The sequence below is a fragment of the Podarcis pityusensis genome (genome assembly GCF_964106645.2).
Source record: "Podarcis pityusensis genome assembly, chromosome: 14".
Lineage (NCBI taxonomy): Eukaryota > Metazoa > Chordata > Lepidosauria > Squamata > Lacertidae > Podarcis > Podarcis pityusensis.
Genome location: NC_138039.1, coordinates 3,447,022 through 3,474,398, shown reverse-complemented (window position 1 = coordinate 3,474,398; position 27,377 = coordinate 3,447,022). Strand labels below are relative to the sequence as shown.

At 46.8% G+C, this 27,377-nt stretch overlaps 1 protein-coding gene across 3 annotated transcripts in view; it reads right to left on the bottom strand.

The window, feature by feature from the left end:
* Window positions 1-27,377, bottom strand: part of CARD11 (caspase recruitment domain family member 11) — a 308,118-nt gene that overhangs the window by 228,289 nt on the left and 52,452 nt on the right. For all 3 annotated transcript variants that reach the window (XR_013979425.1, XM_080980956.1, XM_080980957.1), the window contains 11 exons: window positions 26,913-27,107; window positions 25,880-26,047; window positions 22,331-22,382; window positions 20,455-20,573; window positions 15,836-15,936; window positions 13,733-13,785; window positions 12,459-12,582; window positions 9,876-10,077; window positions 7,767-7,893; window positions 4,376-4,616; window positions 734-830 (listed from right to left, as the gene is read on the bottom strand). Coding sequence is in view for 2 of the 3 variants with exons in the window: in XM_080980956.1 (XP_080837082.1) it covers window positions 734-830; window positions 4,376-4,616; window positions 7,767-7,893; window positions 9,876-10,077; window positions 12,459-12,582; window positions 13,733-13,785; window positions 15,836-15,936; window positions 20,455-20,573; window positions 22,331-22,382; window positions 25,880-26,047; window positions 26,913-27,107 (1,479 nt within the window). In the remaining variant the exon portion in view is untranslated. The remainder of the gene's footprint in view (window positions 1-733; window positions 831-4,375; window positions 4,617-7,766; window positions 7,894-9,875; window positions 10,078-12,458; window positions 12,583-13,732; window positions 13,786-15,835; window positions 15,937-20,454; window positions 20,574-22,330; window positions 22,383-25,879; window positions 26,048-26,912; window positions 27,108-27,377) is intronic.

The following is a 27,377-nucleotide window of genomic DNA, read 5'->3' as shown; positions in this document are numbered from 1 at the left end:
GGACCCTGAGGCTCACCTAGGCCAATCCCCTGCAATGCAGGTCAAGTGTGGGGAACTTGTGGCCTTCAGGGTATTGCTGGACCCCAAACCCCATCAGTCCAAGCCAGCATAGCTAAGGACCAGGAATTGTGAGAGGTGCAGTCCAGCAACAGATCTCTACTCAGTTTTTGATACCATTGACCATAGTACCCAGTGCTTTTTTATGGGGGTATGTGGGGGTACGCATACCCCTAAACATTTTGTGAATCTAAATTTGGCCTCATTGAGGGGCAGTATTTCAATATGAGTAGGAAAATGAGAGTACCCCTAAACATTTTTTAGGGGAAAAAAAAGCACTGATAGTACCGTTCTGAATCGAACGCTGCAGATTGGAGGCCCTGTTCTAGAGTGGTCTTCTCCTCCCTCCCTCCCAGGGTTCAAAACTTCTGTCATCATGATGAGATCCCCTTGATCTGAAGAATTTCCAGGATGGCAACTGCTGACTGGCTGGATGTTCAGGAGTGGTGGGAGGCAGCAGCCGGGGAACCCCCCTAGGGAACCCCCAGAGGAAGAAGACTCTGAGCCAGGGGACTGGTGGTTGGGTGACGATGAGTGGTCAGGAGGAGAAGGAGCAGATTGTGAGGAGGACGTGTCAGCAGCAGGAGAGGGAACAGGGTTTAGTGAACCGGAAGAGGCTGTGGCAGAGGGCAGCTCAGACTCTAAAACTGAAGTGGATGTGGAATCGGCTACTCACCCGAGGGGTTCGGAGTGTACCGTACGAACTGTCAATCTCATCCTTGTTACCTCTATTCATCAGGCGCTGAAGTTTCACTAGGAGGAGCTGCTGTGCTCTGCAAACCATTGAGATTATTGTCACTAACATATAGGGATTGAGGAGGGATTCGGCCGGTCTGCTTTTTGCAGTGGGCTTACCCAAATTGACAGTCTGGAACTCGTTGGCAGGTTGGAAAGCAACTCCTGATGGAATTACGTGCTTTCCCAGATTTCACAATGCTGTTTTGCCGAGCAGAAAGTGCACATGAAAACACATTCTTTTACTGTTAAAATGTGTACCGAATGCGAATTTTGCGAAAAGGTGCATTGAAAATTATGCATGCATAAAATAACGCATGCAAGTTAAATGCAAACTTTTCATGCGTTATTTCAAAAAATCCATGAAAAGGTGGAAGGAATGGACAAAACAGGGCAAAAATGAAACAGGATGGTCAATTCTTACTAATAGATATATTTTTGTGTTCACTTTCACATAATATACAGACTGTACTCATTAACTGGCAGGATAACCGCATTGTAAAATTTAGAGAAGTGCATAAATTTTAAAGGGTAACAAGTATCTGTTTGTGTATTGCTTTGGGAAGCATGAATTAGGTAGGTTTTGCATTAAAATGCGAACCAGGTCAAATGTTTATCCCATCCCTAACTCCTTGTTTATGCATTTTCAAATGCAAATACACAGAGTTGTCTCATTCCAAGTCCCATTCCATTGGCCACTCTGACTGGCAGCAGAGACTTGAGTGATCACGGGTTGCACAATGGACCTTGTGCAAGAAAACAATGCGATCTACGACTCCGGCCTCTCAGAAGATTTTTATTGCTCGCAGCCAAAGCCTTTTGCAAAACTCAAACGAGCTCGAAGATATATTAAGCAAACCGCAATTGCAAATACAAATACCGAAAACACCATGTCTATAAAACACAGTAAATAAAAGCCAGAATCGAGGATGAAAAGCAGGCAATGAAAGCAGAGGTTTTTTTTTTAATGCGTGCACGCACAGAGGCAAAGGAATCAATAATAAAAATCACCCTTAAATCAGGGCATCACCATGACAATGCATAGCTGTCTCTGGAAGCAATTTTGCAGGAATCTTCAAAGCAGCTACTGCATAGAACAGCTCCCTTAACCCACTGCACCATCGGGGCAGCCAAGCCATGTTCACTGTGTTGCTTCCACTCGCTCAAGTGCGGAAAGCCCTCTTATCAGCACCTGGCTTCCTGTGACCAACCATATTTGGAACCTGCCCCAAGCCCTTGACTTCAGTTCCCCTAGTACCTCAGAGTGACACCATGCTGGGTGCCCCAGAGCAATGTGGGAAATCAAAATGGCAGCCCCATTCCCAGCCCCCTTTGGCATGCAGTGAGCACCAACAGGTAAGACAGGGTGGGGCCATCAACATCAGATGGGGGCTGTCCCAGCAACCACTCAATGCAGAACTCGAAGTTGTAGCTTCTGTGGAAATGCTTGTTGAGAAAGAAGAAGAAGAGGAGGAGGAGGAGGAGGAGGAGGAGGAGGAGGAGGAGGAGGAGGAGTTTGGATTTGATATCCTGCTTTATCCCTACCCTAAGGAGTCTCAAGGGACGTGGGTGGTGCTGTGGGTTAAACCACAGAGCCTAGGGCTTGCCGATCAGAAGGTCGGCGGTTCGAATCCCCGGGACGGGGTGAGCTCCCGTTGCTTTGTCCCTGCTCCTGCCAACCTAGCAGTTCAAAAGCACCTCAAAGTGCAAGTAGATGAATAGGTACCGCTCTGGCGGGAAGGTAAACGGCGTTTCTGTGCTCTGCTCTGGTTTGCCAGAAGCGGCTTAGTCATGCTGGCCACATGACCCGGAAGCTGTACGCCGGCTCCCTCGGCCAATAAAGCGAGATGAGCAGCACAACCCCAGAGTCAGCCACGACTGGACCTAATGGTCAGGGGTCCCTTTACCTTTGCTAAGGAGTCTCAAAGTGGCTAACAATCTCCTTTCCCTTCCTCCCTCACAACAAACCCTCTGTGAGGTGAGTGAGACTGAGAGACTTCAGAGAAGTGTGACTAGCCCAAGGTCACCCAGCAGCTGCATGTGGAGGAGCGGAGACGCGAACCCGGTTCACCAGATTACGAGTCTACTGCTCCTAACCACTACACCACACTGGCTCACACAGCCAGAATGCAGTTCAAAGGCCCAGCAGATGCTACACAAGCAAATATATTGATCCAGCAACGACACGCCCCTTGCAACCCCACTGTAAGCGAATGGGGTGGGCACAACTTGGCACAGCAAGTAGTTCTGGTCCTTAGACTGGGAAAGCCACCTGAGAGTTCTCCAGGAAGGCAGGATCTGCTGCGTCTGTGTTGGCATCTCTGCAAGCCAGGTGATGGAGGGGTTGTCACTGTGGACAGACAAAGCAGGGCAACAACATCCCCTGGATAGGTGGGACTGGATGTATTTTTGAAAACTCAAGGTGGAGTTGGTGGGGCAATGGACAAAGTGACTGAGCTGGAACTGGGCCCCCAGAGCTCAAGGAATGGAAGGGGAGCCCATGGCTTGTGCAGCGGGGACGGGTGGAAGGATGAAACGGAGGTGGAAGGAAGGGAACATGCAGTGCATAATCGAACTATGGAACTCACTTCCATAGGAGGCAGTGATGGTCACCAGCCTGGATGGCTTTCAAAGAGGATTGGGCAGATTAATGGAGGAGAGAGCAATTGATAGCTGCTGGGAATGACAGCTTTGCTCTGCCTTCACGGCCAGTTGCTGGAAGCCACAGGAAGGGGGAGTGTTATTGTGCTTGAATCCTGCTTGTGTCAGGGACTGTGCTGAGGAGGGCTGCACTGAGGAGGAATGGTGGGAGCCTCCCCCTTCCCCTCCCCCTGAATCTTCCCAGGAGCAGCAGGACAGTATAGATTTGGAACAGTGGTTTGCAGAGGGACATAGTTCAGAAGGCAGAAGCTGGGAAATACTGGATGGGGAACAGCTAGGTGAAGAAACACTGGAAGGGAGAGGGTTAACAGATTCACAATCTCTAGACAGCCTTCCTCCACCGCCCTCCCCAAAGTTGAGAAGGGCTCAGAAAGTGGTAGAACAGAAAGCACAGAGAGTACAAACTCAGATTACGAGATGCAGAAGTGACATAGATTGATAGGGACCAAAGGGGGTGGAATCCTTAATTGGGAGCACCGCCATTGCTATGAGATGTGTTCTTTGTTCTCTTGCCATGATTATTAAAGTTTCTAACTGGTAAGATGACTCCTTTTCCTTTGTTCTGCTTATCTACTGCCACGGGGGAGGACGAAGATTCCCCGAAGCCTGACACTTATGGGTTTCCCCACAGGCATCTATCTAGTTGGCCACGGTGAGAAGAGGATGCTGGATGAGCCATTGGCCTGATCCAGCAGCCTATTCTTATTTTCTTATGAGAGGGAACCCTCTCCAGCATCCCTTTCCTCAGGCTCTCCCAGTCCAGGCAGACACCTTTCCAGCCCACAAGATCCTGGGGTCATCTATCTGCCCCTCCTCTTCTCTTCCCCAGACCAACCAGCCCCCCACCAGAGGACACTTTGCCCACATCCCTACCTCAAACCCAGAGCTGGCTCCGAGTGCAAAAATCGGGATTTGTGCTCACCTGCTGTAATTGGGGATGGTCCCCGATTCTAAATCCTTGTCCGTGAAGGGGTCAACTCTGGCACAAAGCCACTCACACTTGCCATAATACATGGTGTCCAGGACGTGCAGGATCTCGTCACATTTCACAGACAGGGAGCAGCAGTCTAGCTGGCTGGTGATGCTCAGGTTGAGGCGGATGTAGAAGGAGTCTCCGGACGTGACCAGGCCTTCCTCGATTTCGGACACCAGCTTCCGGTAACCTGCAGCAGGAAGGATCTGGGCTCAGCTGACCATGTGGGCCCAGTGGGGAGTTGCCAGTTGGGTTCAGCCTAGTCAAACGGCTTGGCTACACCTGATGCTGACTGTCTCGCTTGCAAGCAAGGCTGGCCCAAGACATTTTGCCGCCTGAAGCGAATCAGAAAATGGAGCGGTAACGACTATTTATGTTTGGGACCAAGGCTGCTGGGATTTTATTGGCCCAGAGATGGAAAGATGATAAAGTCCCGACCAGAGAAGAATGGCAGATGAAGTTGATGGATTATGCCGAAACGGCAAAAATGACCGGAAGAATAACACTTGTAGTTTAACGGTGAATTTTGGATTTAATGGAGATGTAAAAGATTTGGATTATTAAAAAAGATGCAGGAGGAAATGACTGACAATAGGACCCACAAAGGGGAGGAGGGAAGTCCAGGAGATGCCTTGGAATCTTGTTTTTATGTTGTATGTTGGATATGTGATTGTAAAACTGTAATTTGAATATATATATATATATATATATATATGCAAATTAGAAAATGGCTCCCCCGAGAAACTCAGCCAGCAGCTCATTCCCATATGGGATGAACTCAAACTCTGTCCTGTAACTCCAAGCTTAAGCCTGCCTTCAGGGAACCAACTGTGAACTGAATGTGAGTAAACTTCTTATTATTTTTAAAGAAGGGGAAATTACCAGGAATAACCCAATCTGGACAAAGCCAGATTGGATTGCTTAAGTAAAGAGATTCAAACGAACCTACCAACTAGCTTCCTGCTATATACTGGGGAATGTACTCTGCTACTGACTCACAAGTGTGCGTGAGGAAGGGTAATATTTAATCAATATATCCTCTCCTAGTATCCACAACATTCCCATAGAGATCAAACCTGCAACCTTGGCATTATCAGCGCCATGTTCTAACCAACTGAGCTACTCTGGTTGAGAGGGTGGGGAAGCCCCTGGCCCTTCACTTGCCTGACCAGCCTCTTCTTCCTCTTCTTTTTTGACCCATCCTGTGCCCCCCTCCAGCTCTGAAGCTTCCTCTGCTTGTCTCCTGGCTGGCACAGTTCCTGACCACTCCCTGGCCCCTTCTTCCAAGTCAGACTCCAGCCCCGCTTCCCCCGGCGCACACTCACAAGCATTCTGCTCGTCCCTGACAGTGGAGCAGCTCTCTAGCGTCTCAGGCAAACAAATATCTTAACCCCCCCGCCACCTGACGCCCGGAAATGAGGGAACTGAACCCGAGACCTGCTGCATGCAAAACAGTCACTCCACAAATGAGCTCCGGGCTCGTTCATTAGGCGGCCCACTTTGAACCTAGCGGCTAGAAGGCACGGAGAAATCTTTCCAGCTGGCAGGCAGCATTTATATAAAGAGAACCTCTCATAAAGAACAGGTACTGTGACCCCGTTTTCTGGCAGCTATTCATGTGAGTGCTGTCAGTGGAAGTAAAAAATAAAACAAAATGGAAGGTTTACATCTTTGAAAGTGCGCTGTGATTTCTTCTTTGTGCGCACGTGCATGGTGTAAAGTGCAGCTCAATCATTTCATAATTAACTCTAATTGGCACCTCGCACAATCTGATTCTTGCTTTTTGCTCCTGCCAAGTCTAACATTCATTTTTATGTTTGAAAACATGAAAGGAGAGGAGTGGGAGAGTTTGGGAGGGGAGGGGAGAGAAAGAGGGAGGATACTTTCCCGGGGAGAAATTCCACTTTCTGAATTCCCCTGACCCCCTGCACTGGCAGAGGCCAAGCACATCTTCCGCGGAGTTTAAAAAATTGATTTTTGAGCTATTTTAAAGCGTTTTCTGCAATATGCCCACTGCTGCGATGTTCCGATTCTTTGGGTGACAGCTGTGTGGTATTTCTGTAACTCTTCAAAATATCTTGTTTAAATGGCAGTGGGTCAAAAGGGGAAAAGAAGAAAAGAGGATGGTTGTGATCACACAAATTGTGGTGTCTGTGTGTACAAGCCACCCATTGAAGTACCGGCCCAAATGATTGTTGACTCAGTGGGGTCATAGCCCAGAATCCAGACTCAGGTGCTTTTGCATATGAACATCAGTGAGCTCCAGACCCATGGATGTGGGATGTAATCCATTGGAGCAGTCAAATACAACATTCCTTGTTTCCCTAGAGTGGACACAGGCAGGGGGATGTTACTCCAGCCAGTATAACTTCCTGTCCCAAAGGTCTGGAGCGTTCCCCCCCCCCGCATGTGACCAGAGAGATGGGCGTGGCCCTGGCTGACTCCATAAAAGAGCCAAGTCATGCAGCCATTTGTCTCTTGATGCCATTTTCTTCTCTTGATGCTGTTCTCTTAATGTATTTTGCTGTCTGCTGGCTCTCGGCCAGCAGCACATGGGCTCAATCCCCATTTGCCGTTTGTCCCCCGAAAAGTCCATAAGTAGAGTGCTGCTTCTGCGCATGCGTGTGATGCAATAGAGCGCTCCTGCACATGCGCGAAGTGCGCAGAACGCTTCTGCGTATGCGTTATCTGCACCACGCTCTAACCAATGAGTCTACCGCATGATGCAGCAGCAAAAACAGCTCATGCTATTCTAGGCTGCGTCAACAGAAGTATAATGCCCAGATCGAGGGAAGTCATAGCACCGCTCTATTCTATGTATTTATATCTCAAACAAAATGAAAAACAAAGCTCAACTCAATTGGGAGCAAAGCAAAGGAAGGATTGAGGGGGGTGAAATGAGCCCCGGAACAGCTGGAGAGGACGCCAGCCTCGCAAAGCCTGGTCTGTCGCCTTTTCTGTCGTTTTAGTGATCACCAGCTTGGCCAAAGGCAGCCGACAAAGCAAACCCTTCAAAAATCTCGAGCCCTCCAAAAACCAAATTTAGATTTTCACTGGCACTGTGGGAACAAAGCGATTCCTAATTTGGTTTCTCAAAACCCTCAGCCACAAATCCTTGCTCTCAGGGCAAAGACATAAAATATATTTGTCTCCATTAACACACCCGCTTTGCCAGCATTTACTGTCAATTGAGGGAACTGGCAGGGGTGGATGAAAGAACTGTAGACTACCCCAGTTGCCGGGATTTTTCCTTGACTGCCTATTGTACTGGCCCCGTATGCTGTCTATAAATATACTCACTTGTCTGAAAGTTTGCATTGAGCAACATGACATCTCTTACCTTCGTGGTTTGATTTGCAGTGCAGCACAACTGGCCCACTACATCTCTGAATCGTCCAATGAACTTCTTCCTTTGTGCAGGTATCTAAGGGAGCGCTTGTGTTTTCCCCTTTGATGCACCCTTCCACCTGGCAAAACGCGAACAGCATTATTCGCTCCTCGGAGGCAATTATTTCACCTATTAAATTATGTAGCCAACATCAATTTGGAACACGCAGCCTGTCTTATTCAGCAGTTGCCATGATAATCATTTCTCTCTCTCTCCCTCCTCTGCTGCCTGCAACCCCATGATTATAAAATAGCAGCAATTGCTAGATGGATGGATAACTCCGTTTGGACATCCGTGACTGTTCTATAAATGCAGCTGGAGGGCTGTGAGGGACGCCTACCTTCAAGGAAATGAGACAAGTCCTATGCTCCCATTTTTGCTTCTGGCAAGGATTCCAGAGAGTTAAAATAAAGTACAGCATATAGTTAAACTATGGAACTCCTTCCCACTGGATACAGTGCTGGCAACCAACTTGGATGGCTTTAAAAGATTGGACAAATTAATGGAGAAGACGGCTATCGATGGCTATCCTCTGCCTCCACAGTCTTCTTCCAAGCGCGGATTGAATATTATGTAGCACCCGTAACAATGCCAGTTCTAGAACGGGTAAGTGATGGACTATGCCGAATCAGCAAAGCTAACAGCTAAAATAAGAGAACCTAATGATGATTGATTTGTGGGAGAATTGAAGCTCTTTTTGGACTATCTAAAGAAATATTACAGTATGCTGAATTTGCAAGCAGGATTTGAACGACGAGCAACAGAAGGAAATAGAGATTATTGTACTATTGTCATGGTACAAGAGAGAGAATATAGGATGCAGCAAGAGGAAATAATAAAAAAGCACCATGGAAAAAGAGATGGGAAGATGACAAAACAAAAGAAAAATCTATGTACAGTGGTACCTCAGTTTACGAACTTAATCCATTCCTGAAGTCCGTTCTTAAACCAAATGTGTTCTTAAACCGAGGCTCGTTTTCCCTAATGAGGCCTCCCGCCACTAGTGCCCTTCCACAGTTCGGATTCCATTTGTAGACCGAGGTAAAGTTCGCAAACCGGAATACTACTTCCGGTTTTGCGGAGTTCGTAAACCGAATAGCTCGTAAACAGGACTGTTCTTAAACCGAGGTACCACTGCGTTGGAATGTGTATGTGAAATTTTTGAAAATTTAATAAAATATAACTTTTTTTAACAACCACAATGCCAGTTCTGCAGATCAAAATGGTTGAGTGGGCATATATGGGGAGAAAGCCAAACTTGCGGGTATACTGGCCCCAAGTTGTTAGGGGCTTTGGCAAGTTGGCAACCTGTGCAGGTCTTTAAGGACAGGCGTGATGTGCTGATGGGGTCTCAGTCCTGTTCAGCAATTCACGCTGCAGGAATCTGCACTCTCAGCGGGTAAAAGCCCACAGAGAGCGCACAGAGCACATTGCAGTAACCCAGTGCGCTATGGACATCTAATGATTTCAAGCAATTAGTACAGCATAATTAGTAATTAGGGACACGGGTGGCGCTGTGGTCTAAACCACTGAGCCTAGGGCTTGCTGATCAGAAGGTTGCGGTTTGAATCCCCGCGACGGGGTGAGCTCCTGTTACTCGGTCCCTGCTCCTGCCCACCTAGCAGTTCGAAAGCACGTCAAAGTGCAAGTAGATAAATAGGTACCACTCCAGCGGGAAGGTAAATGGCGTTTCCATGTGCTGCTCTGGTTCACCAGAAGTGGCTTAGTCATGCTGGCCACATGATCCGGAAGTTGTACGCCGGCTCCCTCGGCCAATAAAGCGAGATGAGCGCTGCAACCCCAGAGTCGGCCACGACTGGACCTAACGGTCAGGGGTCCCTTTACCTTTACCTAATTAGTAATTAGTACTAGCATAACCAAGTCCAGTTGAAAGAAAGGGTCCAGAAAGACCCTTCTCTGCTCAACACCCTGGAGCGTTAGGAGGGAAGAACGCTGGACTAGACGGACAAACAAGGAAGTTTTCTGATGTCAGTCAGGAAGAAAATAGACAGGAGGCAGAGGTCAGATGCTCAAGCCTGTTCCCTGATGCCAAACCCTCACCAGAAGCAGCTGCAGCCCCTCGCGAAGGCCGGCTTTCTCCGCCGGGGAATCCAGCTTGACAGAGTTGATGAAGTTTCCTTTGACGTTGCCCCCCAGCAGAGTAATCTCCGAGCTCAGGCTGTCTCCGTTCAACATGAATTGCTGGACGGCATGGTAGGTGGTGTGCAGGCGTCCGACAGACGTCACCGAGGGGCGGAAGGGCCTAAGGAAGGAATGGCGACACAGGCAACACTCTCCTTGACTTCGCCCTAGTCACCTGGGATTTCAAAGTGGGGACATGGCACCCGTGACAGAGGGGCAAGGGGCAAGGAGGCGATGGCTGGTTTCGTTTGCAGTGAAATCAGGTTAAAGCCAGGCGTGGGGGTCCAAAATGAAAGCATCACCAGGCCCTGAGCTAGTAGGGGGCAGGCTCCCCCCCATACATAAATGCAAACACAAGCTCACAAATGCAACTGCAGTCAGACGATCCCCAAAAGAAATGTCACATAAGGAAAAAGGGATGGGGAAGGAGAAGGAAAAATGCAAGCTTAGGCACCAGTTCTTAAAAGTTGCAGTTCTTATTAGAACCAGCTGGAATTGAAATAGTTCACAGAACCTAATACATTTTAACTGTTTTTAATTCTGAAATTTAAATCATTGCAACCCAAAAGGCAGGTGCTATATATATATATTTTAACTTATCAACACAAGAATGCGGAAAGTCATCAGAGAGATGCTTATACAACAATGGTAAGTACAATTCTGCTTAGGTATATTAAATAGAATAATATAATTTAGGAGGACCATATTTGTTTTTCAGGTGCAGGTCTTGTAGGAGTCACATAGGTCATCATTTGAAACATAAGACAAAATCCCACAAAATTACATAAAATTGTTCTACTGGCTCTTTGCCTTTCATTGCACAAATCTTGTGGGTTATCTTTTCAGCAATTGCGAGGTTCCATAATTCTTATGCCACAATTCAAGAAACAGACCGTTTAAGTTCTTCCATTTCTGTGCAATAGGAAGTCTGGCAGCCACTAGATACCAAATTAACATTTTCTTGGAGGAGAATCGTTTTAGAGTAGCATCCCATATATTTAATAGTGCGAGTTGTGGTGATGCCTGAATTTCAGGATTAAACATTTGCGATATTTCTGCAAATGTTTCTGTCCATAAATGCTCATTCATACTCCCTCTTCAATGCACCCTGTACGGGAACAGCAGAGCCATCCAGAAATGCAGATCCGGGGTGGTATTTCGAAGGATCAGGAAGGTACTGCATATCTGAATGCTTCCTTGCAGAACAAAAATGCAACACCCTCCCTGCCTAAAAGAATTCTCCCTGCATTGAGAGATCTAGCATGGCAGGGAGAAGGCAAGGCTGAACCCTGCAAGTTAGACTGTACAGCTGGCTTTATCCACGGAGGACGTTTCGTCACTCAGGGCTCATCCACACTCCTGCTCGTCCTGTGGAAGCACAGGTCTAATTGGTTTTCCTCTTGTTTATAGTTTGTGTTATCTATCTATCTATCTATCTATCTATCTATCTATCTATCTATCTATCATCTATCTATCATCTATCTATCTATCATCTATCTATCTATCATCTATCTATCTATTTATCTATCATCTATCTATCTATCATCTATCTATCTATCTATCTATCTATCTATCTATCTATCTATCATCTATCTATCTATCTATCTATCTATCTATCTATCTATCTATCATCTATCTATCTATCTATCTATCTATCTATCTATCTATCATCTATATCTATCTATCTATCTATCTATCTATCTATCTATCTATCTATCTATCTGTCATCTATCTATCTATATCTATCTATCATCTATATCATCTATCATTCATCTATCATCATCATCTGTCTATCTATCAATCATCTATCTATCATTTATTTATTTGACAAAGTAATAATAATAAATAAATAAGAATAAAAATGTGCACCCCACTACTGAGACCATTCCAGCCTCCCAAAATTTCAACACCTCTTGCGATGGTTTGACCCCCTTTCCGTTTTTAACAGCACAAATTCTACAAACACCCTCCATATCTCCTCAAAATCATTTCTCCTCCATACTCCCCGTCTTACCTTAATGGCACATGTTAATTTATCATTAATAGCTATATCCCACACCTCTTTATACCATTCTTCCATTTTGTAGTCTGCTTGCCCCTTCTACTTCCTAGCTAACTCGTGCAGCTGTCAATAAATGTGTGAGCAAGCCCCTCCTAGCCTGCGAACCTTCCACCCCATCGTAAATTGATAATAATGCTACCTCTGGACTTTTGGTCAGCTTTAACCCAGTGTGGTTTTCCTCTTGACCCACACTTGCTGGATACGGGACTGAGCAGATCCCCCCTTTCCTCACTTTCCCAGGGAAAACCCACTCTTAAGCTCTAAATCAGAGCAAACATCAATCTGGAAACCCCCTGAATTGCTACCTGCTCCAATTGAGCGCTAAAGAACAGTTTTCCCCCAGGGGAAAGAAGTGAGACAAGAAGAAATGTGGATAAGCCTTTCGTTTTGCTGATTGCATGAACTGGTGCAGAAATCCCACATTCTCCCAAGTACAGTACCTCTCCAGAGAGAATTTCCTGAAGATGGAGTTGACTTGCTCAAGATCCAGCCCCTCAGAGTGGTGGGAAGACGAAGAGGAAGGCAGCGAGGAAGGTCCATGAGAATGCCTGTCCTGGAAGTCGTCTGGAAAAGGAGGTGCAGGAAAAAGGAAAGGAAGGGGGGGGGAGAGAATCATGTCCCAGTAGCAAGCACCAAAGCAAAATAAAATCATGGATGCTAACACAAGGAACTTTCCAAGCTCCTCTTGCCCTTGCCCTGCCCTGCCATTTTGCCCTCATGTATGTATAGTAGAGAGCCTGTCGCTCCCTGGCAGAGCTACTTTGGGGTCAGAACGTCCCACATTCAGCCCCAAGATGAAGGCTTAGGTGGACCTGGTTGGCCACTGTAGGAGCAGAAAGCTCTATGCCTGTGCGTGAATTGGTTTTATGTGTGTAGATCAGTGCACACTGACCAACGCACAGTCTTTGCAGTAAGGCTCTGTTCCGATGGCATGAGCAGTCATGATGACTGGTAGATCCTTATCTGCTGCAGCCTTCATCTCCCTTCACACCCATTGTAATATACTGCTTGTTATCTTCTGCCTGTTCTGCTGTTGGGTCATTCTTTGTCTAGCTTCTCCCCTTTGACCTTACCGCCTTGGGTGACCCTGCTGGGAGTACAAGACTCCCGACAGCTTCACTCACAAGGGTCATAGGGACGTGCAAGCCCACTCATCATGACGAGGTGATGATCCAGCGAGTGAGAACCGACAACTGGGAAACACTGGCCTGCGAGCGCTCCAATTGGAGAACAGCCTTTACCAAAAGTGTCATGGGCTTTGAAGATGCACAAACTCAGGATGAAAGGGAGAAACATGCTAAGAGGAAGGCACACTTGGCAAACCCTCACCGTGATCAACTCCCACCCAGAAAACTTATGTCCCCACTGTGGAAGGACATGTGGATCCAGAATTGGCCTCCACAGTCACTTACGGACTCACTGTTAAGTGATCGCCAAAGAAGAAGAGGAAGAAGAAGAAGAAGAAGAAGAAGAGGAGGAGGAGGAGGAGGAGAAGGAGGAGAAAGGCAGTTCTTTTGGTAAGAAGGGAGAGCTCTTGTTATACTCTTAGTTTGTAGAGATGGAAGAAAAAGCTGCGTTGGGAGCCAACTTGGAATGCCCTGGAAGCCATTGCAGCTCCCACCACTCCTGACCACTTGGTCACAAACTGCCCCCCACCAGCTGCTATAACTGGGGCCTCTGATTTTTGAGGCAAGAGCCTTCTGCAAGTCCTTACCTTCCAACTCCAAAGCATCGCAGCCAAAACTGTCATTGTCATCTTCAGTCAGGCTGGAAGTGAGGAAGAAAGATTATTCCACTCTACCTTTGCTGACTTTCTACACATTTCAGGACTCAGCTAGCAGAAGGAAGTGTGCAGTGGAGAGGAGTCTAGCTTTGCTAATGGCTGGAAGCGGCCGATGAAAGGGCAGGAAGATGCCAAGGTCTAAGAGGTTGTCATTATCACCATCATTCTTATCATCAGTATTATTATTATTATTATTATTATTATTATTATTATATTTGTATCCTGCCCTTCTCCTAAGTTTGGATTCATTGCGGCTTCCAACATTTAAAAACATCATTAGACAATATAAAGTCATAAAAATAAATGAGTGAAAAGCAGTAATTGAAATAAATCTGGACACATTTAAAACTGGCAATTAAAGTATTGTTTGCCCTGACAGAGGGAAGTCAACAATATGGCTACAGCCCCCACAAAATCTCTGTCTGTCTGTCTGTCTGTCTGTCTGTCTGTCATGTCACCACCAACCATGCCTTTGATGATGCTGGAACTGACAGGTGGGATCTTAGCACCCAGGCAGATCTGTATAGGGAGATGTGATCTTTCAGCTAGCCCAGGTTAACATCTGGAGGAGCAGGAGGACATCTGTGGGATGTTTGCAAGGAAGGAATCACTGGCACGGGGTGGGGGAAAGTCAGGCGGTTTCCTATGGGAGGAGGACCCTGGTTTCCTCCAGAAACCTTGAACTAGTTCGGCTGGCTTTTGTAGATTCAGCTCTTCCCTTTGAAACATTGTGGGAGACTGCTGCACACACAGAGAAGGTCTACCCTCATATCCAGGCGCTCTCTGCTTGTCTGTGGTTTCCTTTATTCCACGACGCAGGCAAAATGTCACCGGTTCACCGGTGGCAACGCTCCCATCTCAGGGAAGAATTTTCAGGGACCTCAGAAGCAGAGGCAAAACAGAGTTGCCCCGTTCACCTTGTCAGATGCAATCTAAAGAGTTCTGACAATTTCATGCAAGCTTCCCCCCGCCCCCGGGTGTGTATGTGTGCGTCTTTCACTAACTCAGCACCTAGAAGCAGTATAAAAAGACAGCCGTGGTCTCAGAGAGGTAGGAGAAGGATGTCCTCTGCTGACCGGCACCTGCTCACAGCTCACTGAGGACCACGCTGGACATGATGCGCAGTTATGCGTATCATTCCCCCAACGATTTAAAAGAAAAGGATGCCTCTGGGGGCTGGAACTGAAAGTGGAAGAGCAGCCAGAAGAGATACTGAACGCTTTCCACAGGGGCTGCTTTTCCTCCTAAAATTTCACCCCAAGAGGGTGTTTTCCTCCCCAGGGAAACAAAAATGCTAACTTGTCCGCTGTGAGAGGAAAAGCAACCGGGTGCGTGTGTGTGAAGAGTTGAATGCTTGTGGCCACAAACTAGCAACTGCTATTCCCAACGTGATCAAGGGGATGGAGCAAAAAGGTTTTGGCGCTCTGGACTTTTGAGTTCAGACAAAAGGTGAGCGAGGGGTGACGTGATAGAAGCTTATAAAACGATGAAGCGGAAAGAGGAAAGTTTTTCCCCCTTTCCCTCATAATGCTAGAACTCATGGGCATCCGAAGAAGCTTAAATCTCGGGAGGTTCAAGACAGATACAGTGGTACTTCGGGTTACATACGCTTCAGGTTACACACTCCGCTAACCCAGAAATAGTGCTTCAGGTTAAGAACTTTGCTTCAGGATAAGAACAGAAATCGTGCTCTGGCGGAGCGGCGGCAGCAGGAGGCCCCATTAGCTAAAATGGTGCTTCAGGTTAAGAACAGTTTCAGGTTAAGAACGGACTTCCAGAACAAATTAAATACTTAACCCAAGGTACCACTGTAAAAGGAATCGCTCCTTCATGAAGCACATCGTTAATCTATGGAACTCACTTCCACAGGAGGCAGTGACGGACACCAAGCTTTAAAAGAGGATTGGGCAAATTAGCCCTCAGTTGCAAAGCAAAATATTGAGAGGGGCTGGGGAGCACCTTGGCAGGCATGTCGGATGGTGCCCCTGGGAACTGTGTTGGAAAGCCCAGCCTAACAGGCATGGCAGCCCTTACCTGTGTGGGGCATCTTCTTTGCAACGCCGGAGGATGGAGTCGTTTCCTGGGGGCTCTGGGGTTGTGGACATGACACTGGGGTTGCGGTTCCGTAGCGTTTGCTGCATCCCAAAAGGCAAAAGCAAAACATCAACAGGGCAAGCCTATGAACGCCTGCTCAGAGACAAGCCTCAGTGAGTTTGAGGGTATTTACTGTCAGGCAAATGTGATTGCAGCCTAGCTGTAAGCATGCTCAGTTCAGTTCTGAGGTTGTCTATGTATATTTGGCGTACTGAATATTCTCAAACCGCCAAAGCATAGAGATCAACACTGTGCTATTTCCCATTGCCCTCTCATGGATTTTCATTACTAGCATCCTCATTCAGAACAGATTCTGTATAACAACAACAACAACAACAACAACAACAACAACAACAACAACTCATACCCTGCCCACCTGGTCGGGCCTTCCCAGCCACTCTGGGCGGCTTCGATATTAAAAACACAATAAAAGATCAGACATTAAAAACTTCCCTAAACAGGGACTTCCGGGGTGGCGCCATCGGCAATGGCGGACTCCCTCTGAACAGGAGGGACTAGCTCCGCGGGAAACGGGTCTTTTCCGCTACGGCGAAGCGGGGACCCTTTTAAAAATCACAGGCGGATGAAGCCTGTGACCATGGGACTCGGTGGGCACCTTTAGCGCCCCCCCAACTCGCTAAGGAACCCACCAACGGGCTCTGAAGTGAAGAGGGGGAAGTGGCGCGGTGCTGTGAGTCAACTGCTATTTCCGTGGAGCGAAGCCGCACAGCCGTTGCCGGAGAGCGCTGCCTTTTTCCTGGGACAATTCGGACTCTAAAATAAGCACCCGTGAGTACTTAGACTTTGAACAACTGGACATTAGATAAGGACTTGCGAGCAGAAAGGAATTGGATTTTAAAAACCTATTTAAATTTGGTATGGAACGGGAAGGTTGAAACAGGAAGTCAGCCTTCCGTTCTTCTGTAGACAGAATAAAGCAAAGACAACGTAAACTAGAGCTTAGAAAATCGCCTTTAAAGGATTGGATTTCATCATTTAAAATTGTGGACCCCCCTTCGACAGCAGGAGAAGGAGGGGGATCTTTTCCGGACTGTTTAAAGTGAGTTTAAAGTAAAGTAACTTTCCTCCGTCCTGATCCTGGAGCGGGGTGTCAGGATTGACGTTTGAAGTTCATTGACCAGAGACAAGCGTTTTTGACAGATAGCTAAAAGAAGAGAAACATAGCGATTCCACTGCTTCCCTTCGCATCTTTAAGCAACAAATATTGACAAAGTATCTCAAAAAGGGAAACTTTGTTGTAAGAACAAATAGAAGTTTTCCCCCTAGAGGGAGACTGTGTAACTGTAACCAACTCCAGGGAGCCGGCAGCTGTTACAGATAACAATCCTGGGAACAGGCATTTGACCTTGCAGGACAATGTATTCAGAAGCTTTGTTGTGTGCTTTCTATAAAACAAATGCCCTACTGGAACAATTACATGAAAAGGTGAATTGGATGGTGACTTCGACTAGAAATTTTGAACAGGCAGTGGGAAATTTTGAACAGACAGTGGGAAAATATGTGGAGCCCACTCAGGAATTAAATCAGGAGTGTGTCCTGACAGAACAGGCCCAACAGGAATATGAGTTTTCGGATTTGACAAATGAACTTGGAAAAAACCAGATTTGGAAAGAAAAAGTTTGGTTTGGCTTGGAAATGGGGGGCTGGATTGACCCCCCTATGCTGGGATGTTTGGACTTTTCAAATCTGGCAATGGGCCGTGAGATGTTTGGGATTGTGGGGGCTCTTAATTTTGGAGGGTCTTTGAAACATGCTTTTAAATACCATATGGAATTTAGTGTTGAATATGGAAAAGGGGCTGACCTGTCGAGAAGGGCTAAAAATATTGCCAAGCTGGAGTTACCACGAGCAGGAGACAAGGGAAAATACAGTTACAAATATGAAGAAGAGCTGCGGAAGGGACATGGAAGAGACTTGAGGACCTCGGATATAAGGCTGCCAGGTTAATGGGCTAGATCGACCGGATAATAAGGACTGACAAAACCCGGAACCAGGAGGAAGGGACGTTGGATGAAGATTGGATTTGTTTGCATTTCTTTTTTCTACCATTAGAACTGTTTTATAAAATTGATGAATGTCAGAAAAATGTTGGAATGAAATTACTTGGCTTTAGTAAAGATGTTTAAAGAATTATGAAAGAATATTATGGTTATGAGAAGTTGGTAAGGATAAGATTTAAGTTTCAAGCTTTAAGGTTTATTTTATTATAGAAAGATAAGATTAAAACAGTTTAGGGTAATGTAATGACAGAATATTATGAAATATGGAAAGGATTTGCTGGGATAATTAATAACTAGGATACAAAGAAAGGGAGGAGGAGGAGGTCAAAGAAAGAAGGTAATGACAGTTGAGGATTTGAGAATAATGAATTTGTTTTTAAATGTTTTTTAATTGTGTGTGATGTATTTCTATATTTTCTTCTTTTTTTTCTTTTTTGTCACTTTTTCTTATCTTTGAATTTGTATTCATACGGTTGGAAGGGGTTTGTTTTTTTCCCCTTTTTCTACTTTGTTAATTATGCTTATTTTGTATTTTCTACTGCTTTTATTTTATGTGGTAACACTTTGAAAATTTCAATAAATATCTTATATATATATAAAAAAAAACTTCCCTAAACAGGGCTGCCTTCAGATGTCTTCTAAAAGTCAGATAGTTGTTCCTTGACATCTGATGGCAGGGTTTTCCACAGGGCAGGCGCCACTACCGAGAAGGCCCTCTGCCTGGTTCCCTGTAATCTCACTTCTCACAGTGAGGAAACTGCCAGAAGGCCCTCGGAGCTGGACCTCAGTGTCTGAGCTGAATGATGGGGTAGAGACGCTCCTTCAGGTATATTATTATTATTATTATTAATTATTATTATTATTTGGTTTTGCCATGGCAACTCAAAGTGACTTGCAATATTTTAAGCACACAACAAACGTGTACCTCCATTAAAACCCACCCCGCTCCAGATTAAAACATAAACAACCAAGCAAGAAGGCCGGCCAACCAGCCTGGTTAAAAATGAACGTTTTTGCTAGGCACCTAATGGTATATAATGATGGCACCAGGCGAGCTTCCTGGTGAGAGCATTCCACAAGCAGGGAGCTACCACAAAAAAGGCCTGTTTTCATGTTGCCATGCTTCCAGATCTCTCGTGGAGGAAGCACATGAAAAAGGGCCTCTGATAACCGTCAAAGGATCTGGGTTGGTTCATAGGAGAAGAAGAATTGGAGTCTTGAGCCACAGAAGACTCAAAACCAGCTCTTGAACCCAGTACAGTGGTACCTTGGTTTACGAACTTAATCCGTTCCAGAAGTCCGCTCTTAAACCAAAGAAGAAGAAGAAGAAGAAGAAGAAGAAGAAGAAGAAGAAGAAGAAGAGGAGTTTGGATTTGATATCCCACTTTTCACTCCCTTTAGAAGAAAAAGAGTTTGGATTTGATATCCCGCTTTATTACTACCCGAAGGAGTCTCAAAGCGGCTAACATTCTCCTTTCCCTTCCTCCGCCACAACAAACACTCTGTGAGGTGAGTGGGGCTGAGAGACTTCAAAGAAGTGTGACTAGCCCAAGGTCACCCAGCAGCTGCATGTGGAGGAGCAGGGAAGCGAACCCGGTTCACCAGATTACGAGTCCACCGCTCTTAACTGCTACACCACACTGGCTCTCTAGCATTCTTAAACCAAGGCATGCTTTCCCACAGCAGCGGGGGACTCAATTTACAAATGGAACACACCCAACAGGAAGTGGAACATGTTCTGCTTCCAAGGCAAAGTTCACAAACCAAAGCACCTACTTCTGGGCTTGCAGCGTTCTTAATCCAAGTTCTTCATAAACTAAGCTGTTCTTAAACCAAGGTACCACTGTACTGTCCTCCACCAGATGTACTTCAGCACAGCCAGTGGTTGGAGATGGCAGGAGCTGAAGCTGGGAGGGTACCAGGCTGGGCATCTGAACCCAGGCAGTATAATTCATGTTTTGCTACTCCAACTATAGAGGGAAGACATCCTTTTCATTTACCAGGGCAACATTTCCTACAAACCACCAGCAAGACACCTTTGTTCTCTGACCAATTCCCTCTGCCACTAACTGCCAACCTGCTGTGCTGCTGATCGCATTGTGCCTAATGGGATGTCTGCCTTAAGAGACAATGGGAAGACATCCGCACACATTCCTGACCCAGCTTTGACTTACAAACATGAAGGGCGTTAGGAACTGCAAGGAAACGGAAATGTTTCGCTAAGAATAAAGTATAAAAAGCAATTGCAATGCAGTGAGGTAAGGATCACCGCTTCTCTCCCCCCGCTGCTAAGTTTTAAAACTGAGCGACGAGACAGTGAGAGGCTGGTGAAATAGCTTTAAATAAACATAACCCAGCGGCGGGATGCATTTTAAGAGGAAAGGTTAATAACGTTCTAATATAGAGAATATGTTAAAAGGATTAAGGTTGCTGGCTGGCGAGGCCTCCCTGTTTTGTAGGGGTTGGAATCGTCGCCGGCGCAGAAAGCCACATTATAGGGGGAAGGTCACGGAAGCGAGGCCCCCGCAAGCTCCTTACGATTTTGCCAACTTCGCAGCTGCCCACCGAGTTGCTGATGGAAATGGGATTAGAGGAATTGGTGTCCGCGTGGCTGCTGATGCTGGCCTCACCCTTGTCTTCGTCGTGTCCTCGAACTGCTGGGCTCACAAATGACAAAAGCGGAGGAAGTCAGGGAGGATGAGAGAGACGCGAGATATTGGCATTAAGGCCCGCTTCGGTGGAAATAATTCTGTGCAAACAAGATTTCTATCACATGCGATTATTGCTCTCGTTTGGTTCACGGCGGCAGCCCCAACCCCTCGCGGTGCGGCCGTTATTATTTTTCTCTGTTCCGTGGTGCAAAAAATCTCTCTCACTTCCTGAACTTTTCCCACCACTTTCCTCTCCGTTCCAAAACTTCAGGGCTGGAGGGACGAGTCAAAGCCAGTCTTCTGCAGCCTGGTGTCCACCAGTGGTCACTGGACTCCAACTCCCATCAGCCCCGGCAGGGGTGGCCAATGGCCAGGGAAGATGGAGAATGTAGGACAGCAACATTTGGAGGGTCCCAGGTTTGGAAGGCTGCCCTAAGCAGAAACATATGCACCTCTTTGGGCGCAGATGTTTCACTTGTGCAGATCCATTTCTTAAAGCGCTGCTTCTTCCACCCCCAAGCAATCAACATGAATTCAACAACCTTTCCCCCCCCCCCGGACAAATGTTCACTTAAAAGTAAAGGTAAAGGACCCCTGACAGTTAAGCCCAGTCGCAAACAACTCTGGGGTTGCGGCACTCATCTTGCCTTACTGGCCAAGAGAGCTGATGTTTGTCCGCAGACAGTTTTTCCAGGTCATGTGGCCAGCGTGACTCAGCCACTTCTGGTGAAACTAGAGCAGTGCACGGAAACGCCGTTTACCTTCCTGCCAGAGCGGTACCTATTTATGTACTTGCACTTTGATGTGCTTTCGAACTGCTAGGTTGGCAGGAGCAGGGACAGAGCAATGGGAGCTCACTCCGTCCCGGGGATTCGAACCGCCGACCTTCCGATCGGCAAGCCCAAGAGGCTCAGTGGTTTAGACCACAGCGCCACCCACATCCCGCTAATGTTTGCTTAAAAAGGTAAAGGGACCCCTGACCATTAGGTCCAGTCGTGGCCGACTCTGGGGTTGCAGTGCTCATCTCGCTTTATTGGCCGAAGGAGCCGGTATACAGCTTCCAGGTCATGTGGCCAGCATGACTAAGCTGCTTCTGGTGAACCAGAGCAGTGCACGAAAATGCCGTTTACCTTCCCGCCGGAGTGGTACCTATTTATCTACTTGCACTTTGATGTGCTTTCGAACTGCTAGGTTGGCAGGAGCAGGGACTGAGCAACAGGAGCTCACTCCATTGCGGAGATTCAAACCGCCGACCTTCTGATCGGCAAGTCCTAGGCTCAGTGGTTTAGACCACAGCGCCACCCGTGTCCCGCTAATGTTTGCTTAATCACACCCTAATACTGGATATACAGGTGGGCAGCCATCTGTCTAAAAAGCTACACTAATTTGTCTTATCTAAGTGTTTGTTTAAGGGCGGGGGTCTCATTGGGGTTCTCCTCTGGGGAGATCTCCTCTGCTTCTGGGTCTCTGCACTGTGGGCTGGGCTCGACACCTGCCTTGCTTCTGTGTAGGAACGTTTCAGCTCCAGAGTGACAGAAAGCAGACCTGAGTCAATTGCCAGTCTGTTTTAAATGATTCTCAAAAAGTGTTTGCTATCAGGGAGGGATATATACACACACACACACATATATATACACATTGCAGCTCTTATCTTTTGGGAGCGAGTTTCGTGCTTGCCTGGCTGGAAACGTTAGTTAGAACAAGGGAAACAGCTTGAGCATTAACAGGGAAGATGGACGAGGCAGGGAAGTTCTTTCTCTGACCTTGATAATCCGATGCTCGGCTCAAACCGACGGGGGATTTCGTTCTTGGCAGCTGGAAAAGGACAGAAATGAAACTGAACTCAGGACACAAGCTAGGATTCCTCATAAAAAGAAACACCTTTCAGGCTTTCCCAATGCCAAAGGGCAATTCTATGATTTGGGGAAAAACAGAAATGGGCAGAGAAGCATAAGCGTAGCTCCTGTGCTTTGTGAAACTGACTAAGATTGCGTTCACGTGAATGTAAGAGAACAATATTACATCAGTTCCACAAATGGAGGGTTTATAAAAATTATGAGCATGGTGGGAAAGGGGAGAGAGAATGTCTGTCAGAAGGAAGCTCACACACGGTTATCTCATGGAGAACACGACCATGGGTGGAGGTCGTTGGCTTGCAAATGGATCTAACAAATTCATGAAGGACTGACCTGTGGGCTATGGGCAGCAGTCAGAGATGAGTCAGACTCTGGGAGCCATGAGACGGGTCAGTGGTCAGAAGCAATGATCAAGGCAGAGCCAAAGAACAACCAATAATGGATGTCTTGAAAAGAGGATTGGACAAATTCATGGAGAGAAAGCCTACTGACGACTTCTAGCCATGATGGCTATGAACTGCCTCCACACTCAGAGGCAGTGATGCATCCGGATACCAGTTGCTGGAAACATCAGGAGGGGAGAGTGCTCTTGTGCTCATGTTCTGCTCCCTGGTTTCCCACAGACCCCTGGTTGACCACTGTGAGAATGGGATCCTGGACTAGATGGGCCTGAGTCACTAGGGTTCTTCTTAGGTTCTTAATATCAGGAACATGCAACGCTCAGGATGATCTCTTTGCTCATGCAAGGCTCAACTGGAATAGGACTCCCTCTTTTATACCTTCCTGCCCAGAAGGATCCAATGGCAAGCCTGCATGGTCAGGATCAGTCCAGAAGAATGAGAAGGCTCCTGTCTGCTGTTTTGTGGTTCACCGCTTGGGGTAGCCACATGCAGACCCACCAGTTCCTAACAGCCACAATAAGTAAACAGGACCGCCAAAGTCCAAAGGCATTAAACCTGTGATTACTGTTGCCAAGGAACAATGGACAATGGTCCGGAGATGGACTTTACATTTTCATGTTAAGTGGTTTGGAACAAGTGTTTGGAAAGGCAGTGCACAAATCTATTAATACTACTGCAAGGTGCTCTATGTGGGGTTGCCTTTGAACGTGACCTGGAAACTACAACTAATCCAGAATGTGGCAGCTAGACTGGTGACTGGGAGCAGCCGCCGAGACCACACAACACCGGTCCTGAAAGACCTACATTGGCTCCCACTACGTTTCCGAGCACAATTCAAAGTGTTGGTGATGACCTTAAAAGCCCTAAATGGCCACAGTCCAGAATAGATGACGGAGCGTCTCTATCCCCATTGTTCTGCTCCGAGGGCGTTCTGGCAGTTCCATCACTGCAAGAAGTAAGGTTACAGGGAACCAGGCAGAGGGCCTTCTCAGTGGTGGCACCCGCTCTGTGGAATGCCCTCCCATCAGATGTCAAGGAAATAAACAACTATCTGACTTTTAGAAGACATCTGAAGGCATGTCCCTCTTTAGGGAAGTTTTTAATGTTTGATGTTTTATCGTGTTTTAATATTCTGTTGGGAGCTGCCTAGAGTGGCTGGGGAAAACCAGCCGGATGGGCTGGGTATAAATAATAAATTATTATTATAAATTATTATTAATACAGTTGTTGTTGGCATCCGTTTGTCTCGAGAGAAAATGGAGTGCAAACTAACAAAGTAAATAAATGCTTAAACCATGACATCCAAGCCACAGCCCCTTTGAAAACCTCTTGGGTAGGATGTGTGCTAATGAGATCATCAAGGCATGGGGTGTGTGGGTAAAGATCTCCAAACTGGACTAGGCTAGCAGATTATGGTAAATCAGGGAGTCAGCAAACTTTTTCAGCAGGTCCACTGTCCCTCAGACCTTGGTGGGGGGCCAGGTTATATTTTGAAGGGGGAAAAATGAACAAATTCCTATGCCCCATAAATAACCCAGAGATGCATTTTAAATAAAAGCACACATTCTACTCATGTAAAAACACGCTGATTCCTGGACCGTCCACAGGCTGGATTGAGAAGGCGATTGGGCCAGATCCGGCCCCCGGGTCTTAGTTTGCCTACCCATGTTGTAAATCCTAGCAATGTTTTAAATGAAACCCTAAATCTAAAAAAAGCCCAGTTTTCCCCCCATTGTGGCTAAATATGTCTTAGTGAAACTTTTTGCAGTTTCCCACAGTGGCAGAAGATTCAGTCAATCAAGCAGAATCAAGGACTTCAAGCACGTTTCCCTGTACACTTGAATGAGTAAAAAAGACAAGGTTTAATTTAACTCTGAATTAGGTAGCTAATTTTCCTCTGGATCTTGGCTGTCTTCTCCCTATTATTCTTCCCACCCAATGGGAACTTTTCCATCAGCCTTCTGCTGTCTATCAGCTTTTCCATTTGCGCTGGAGCTTAAAGGATCACTCCAATTTTCCAGCTTTTCTTTCATCTTCTTTTTTTGCTCTTGCAAGTATCAAGAAGCCAGAGAAACACTGTATTCCACAGAATGCCACAGAGGAATGGATTGTCTACTCCCAAAATATGGTTCTCCACAGAGTTGGCCCAACTGCACCATGCTGACAGCTGTTTGTAGGTTTGATCCAGGTATGCTCATTGCAATAAGAGGTGCTGCAACTCACCACGAATGCCTCTCTTGTTGTCTTATAATGGCAATGGCGCCCACCTAAGAAGTGCTGGAACTGAGTTCTGGTGAGTTCCAGCTGAAAAAAGCCCCGGGTCCTCTATCTGCACTTCCTGTATTCTCCATCCAAAAGGCAGGATATTATCAAAACCATAGCACCCATGCTTGCCTACCCAATGTTAGAATTCCTGCTCCATGATTTCAGTCATGGGATTGTTGTCTATCACATGACGGTATGTGTTTTGACTCCACAGAGTGGAAAGTGACAGAGACAGGATGTTTGTGTTATTGTGTTCCATGAAGTGAGACTATTGTCCTTTGTTCTGTTTCTCTTTGCTGTCTGATGCTAGAGAGAGAAGGAGCCATGTTGCAGTGCTCCGTGTGTGTTTAGATGTAAATAAAGTAGATTAGCCAAAATGCTGAGTTGCTGAGGTCTGTTATGCATGATGTGCAAACTCTGCGGATCCCTAAGTGTGCCGGTGTCGCTGTGATGTTCGGGCTGAAGAAAGCTTATGAAGCTCCCAAACGATTGACCAGGAGGGAGAGAACATGCCAGTCGGGCATGTCTCTCTACCAGGGTCCTACTCGAGTGTAGGCTGAGCTCTTGATACCCTCAAGATGATTCCCTGCAGAACATGCCCCAGTATTGCCTTCCCCAAGCTGGCACCCTCCAGATCTTTTGGAGTACCACCAGTTTCAACCAGCCAGCTGGGGCTGTTGGGAATTGTTGTCTGAAAACTTTGCAGAGTACTAAGTTGACCAAGGGCATCTTAGAGGTCTTAAATCATGACCTTGGGCCTCTGAGAATTTTGCCTTGTGTTGGAAAGTACCTGGATTCCCTTCAGGTTCATCCTTCGGATTCGAGGCTGATTGGGCAGGAAGAACTTGCTGTCGTCTGGAGACTCCTCGGAGGTCGAGGAATCGTCTGCCTCCTGGCCGTTGATCCTGGGGCTGGGAGCTTGAGAAATCACAGTGAGGGGCAGATTCCTTGGTAAGCTCTGGAAGCAAACGGAAGGAAGACTTTAGTGACCGGTGACCTGAGTGTGGCTCCCTAATCAGAGTTGTAGTCCTAACCTCACATACCTGGGAGGAAGCTTCTTTGAATTCAATAGGACTCAATTCTGTGTAGACATGGTTAGAGTTGCCAGCAAGAGACCATTAGGAGAAGCTTCCTAATGGTAACAGCTGTGGAAGTGGTGGTCCCAGTAGGCAATGGGATTTAGGCAGAGGCTGGCCACCATCTGGGATGTGGTGGTTGCATCCTGCATCTGCAGCATCTTGTACTGAGCAGAGAGTTGGAATAATCAACCTCCAAGGTCCCTTCGGGCTCTAGGATTCTAGCATTCAAATACTGCACTTCAAAATAATTCACCCAGTGCACTGGTGGGGAGCCTGTGGCCCTCCAGATGTTATTCTACTCCAGCTCCCACCAGCCCCAGATAGTAGAGTCCAAAGGGACCCTGAGTGTCATCTAGTCCAACCTTCTGCAATGAAGGAATCTCATCTAAATCTTCCCTGGTCATCCAACCTCTGCCATTCAAAACCTTCAAGGAAGGAGAGTTCCAAATATATGGACCATGGGCTAATGTCCCAGAGCTGACAAGAAGTTCTAGGATTGCTTCAAGATGTTCCCAGAGCCCTCTCATAGTCCTGCCCATTTTTCGTCAGTGCCACCCTGCTTGGAGGATATTCTGGACCTGGGACCCAGGGAAGGATTCCTGATGGTTGCAGGTGCATGGATGCTGCATTCGCACGTTAGGATTCTCATTGCACACTTAAACAAATATTGGCTGTAAACATACCCCCCCCCAAAAAAATTCAATGTGTGATGTGACACAGAGCAAGAACCTCCGCTGGCTCTACCTGATCAAAGAAGTTGTCCTTAGAGAGACGCCTAAGTTTGCACTCCATGTTAAAGATGCAGGCTTCCTTCCGGACCACCTCGATTCGGAGCTCATCGTTCTTTTCCTCAAGCTCCCGGATCTGCTTCCGGTACTTATCCTTCTCAATCAGACACTGGGAATACTGGGCTTGAGCCTCATCCCGCGAATGGAATGCCTTTGAAAGCAAAGAGAGTCGGATGAAGGTGCTTGCCGGAGGATCTTAGCACCCAAAACATTCACATAAAGAGATACAATCTTTCAGGTGGCTCAAGACAGATAGGGCTTTATAGGCCAGAACCAAGCACTTTCAATTGAGCCCAGAAGCAGAGGAGGAGCTGGTGAAGTTGCTTTAACAGGTGAATAACATGCTCCCTGTGACCAGCCTCAGTCAGCAGTCTGGCTGCAACACTTTGGACCAGCTGAAACTTCTGAACACTTTTCAAAG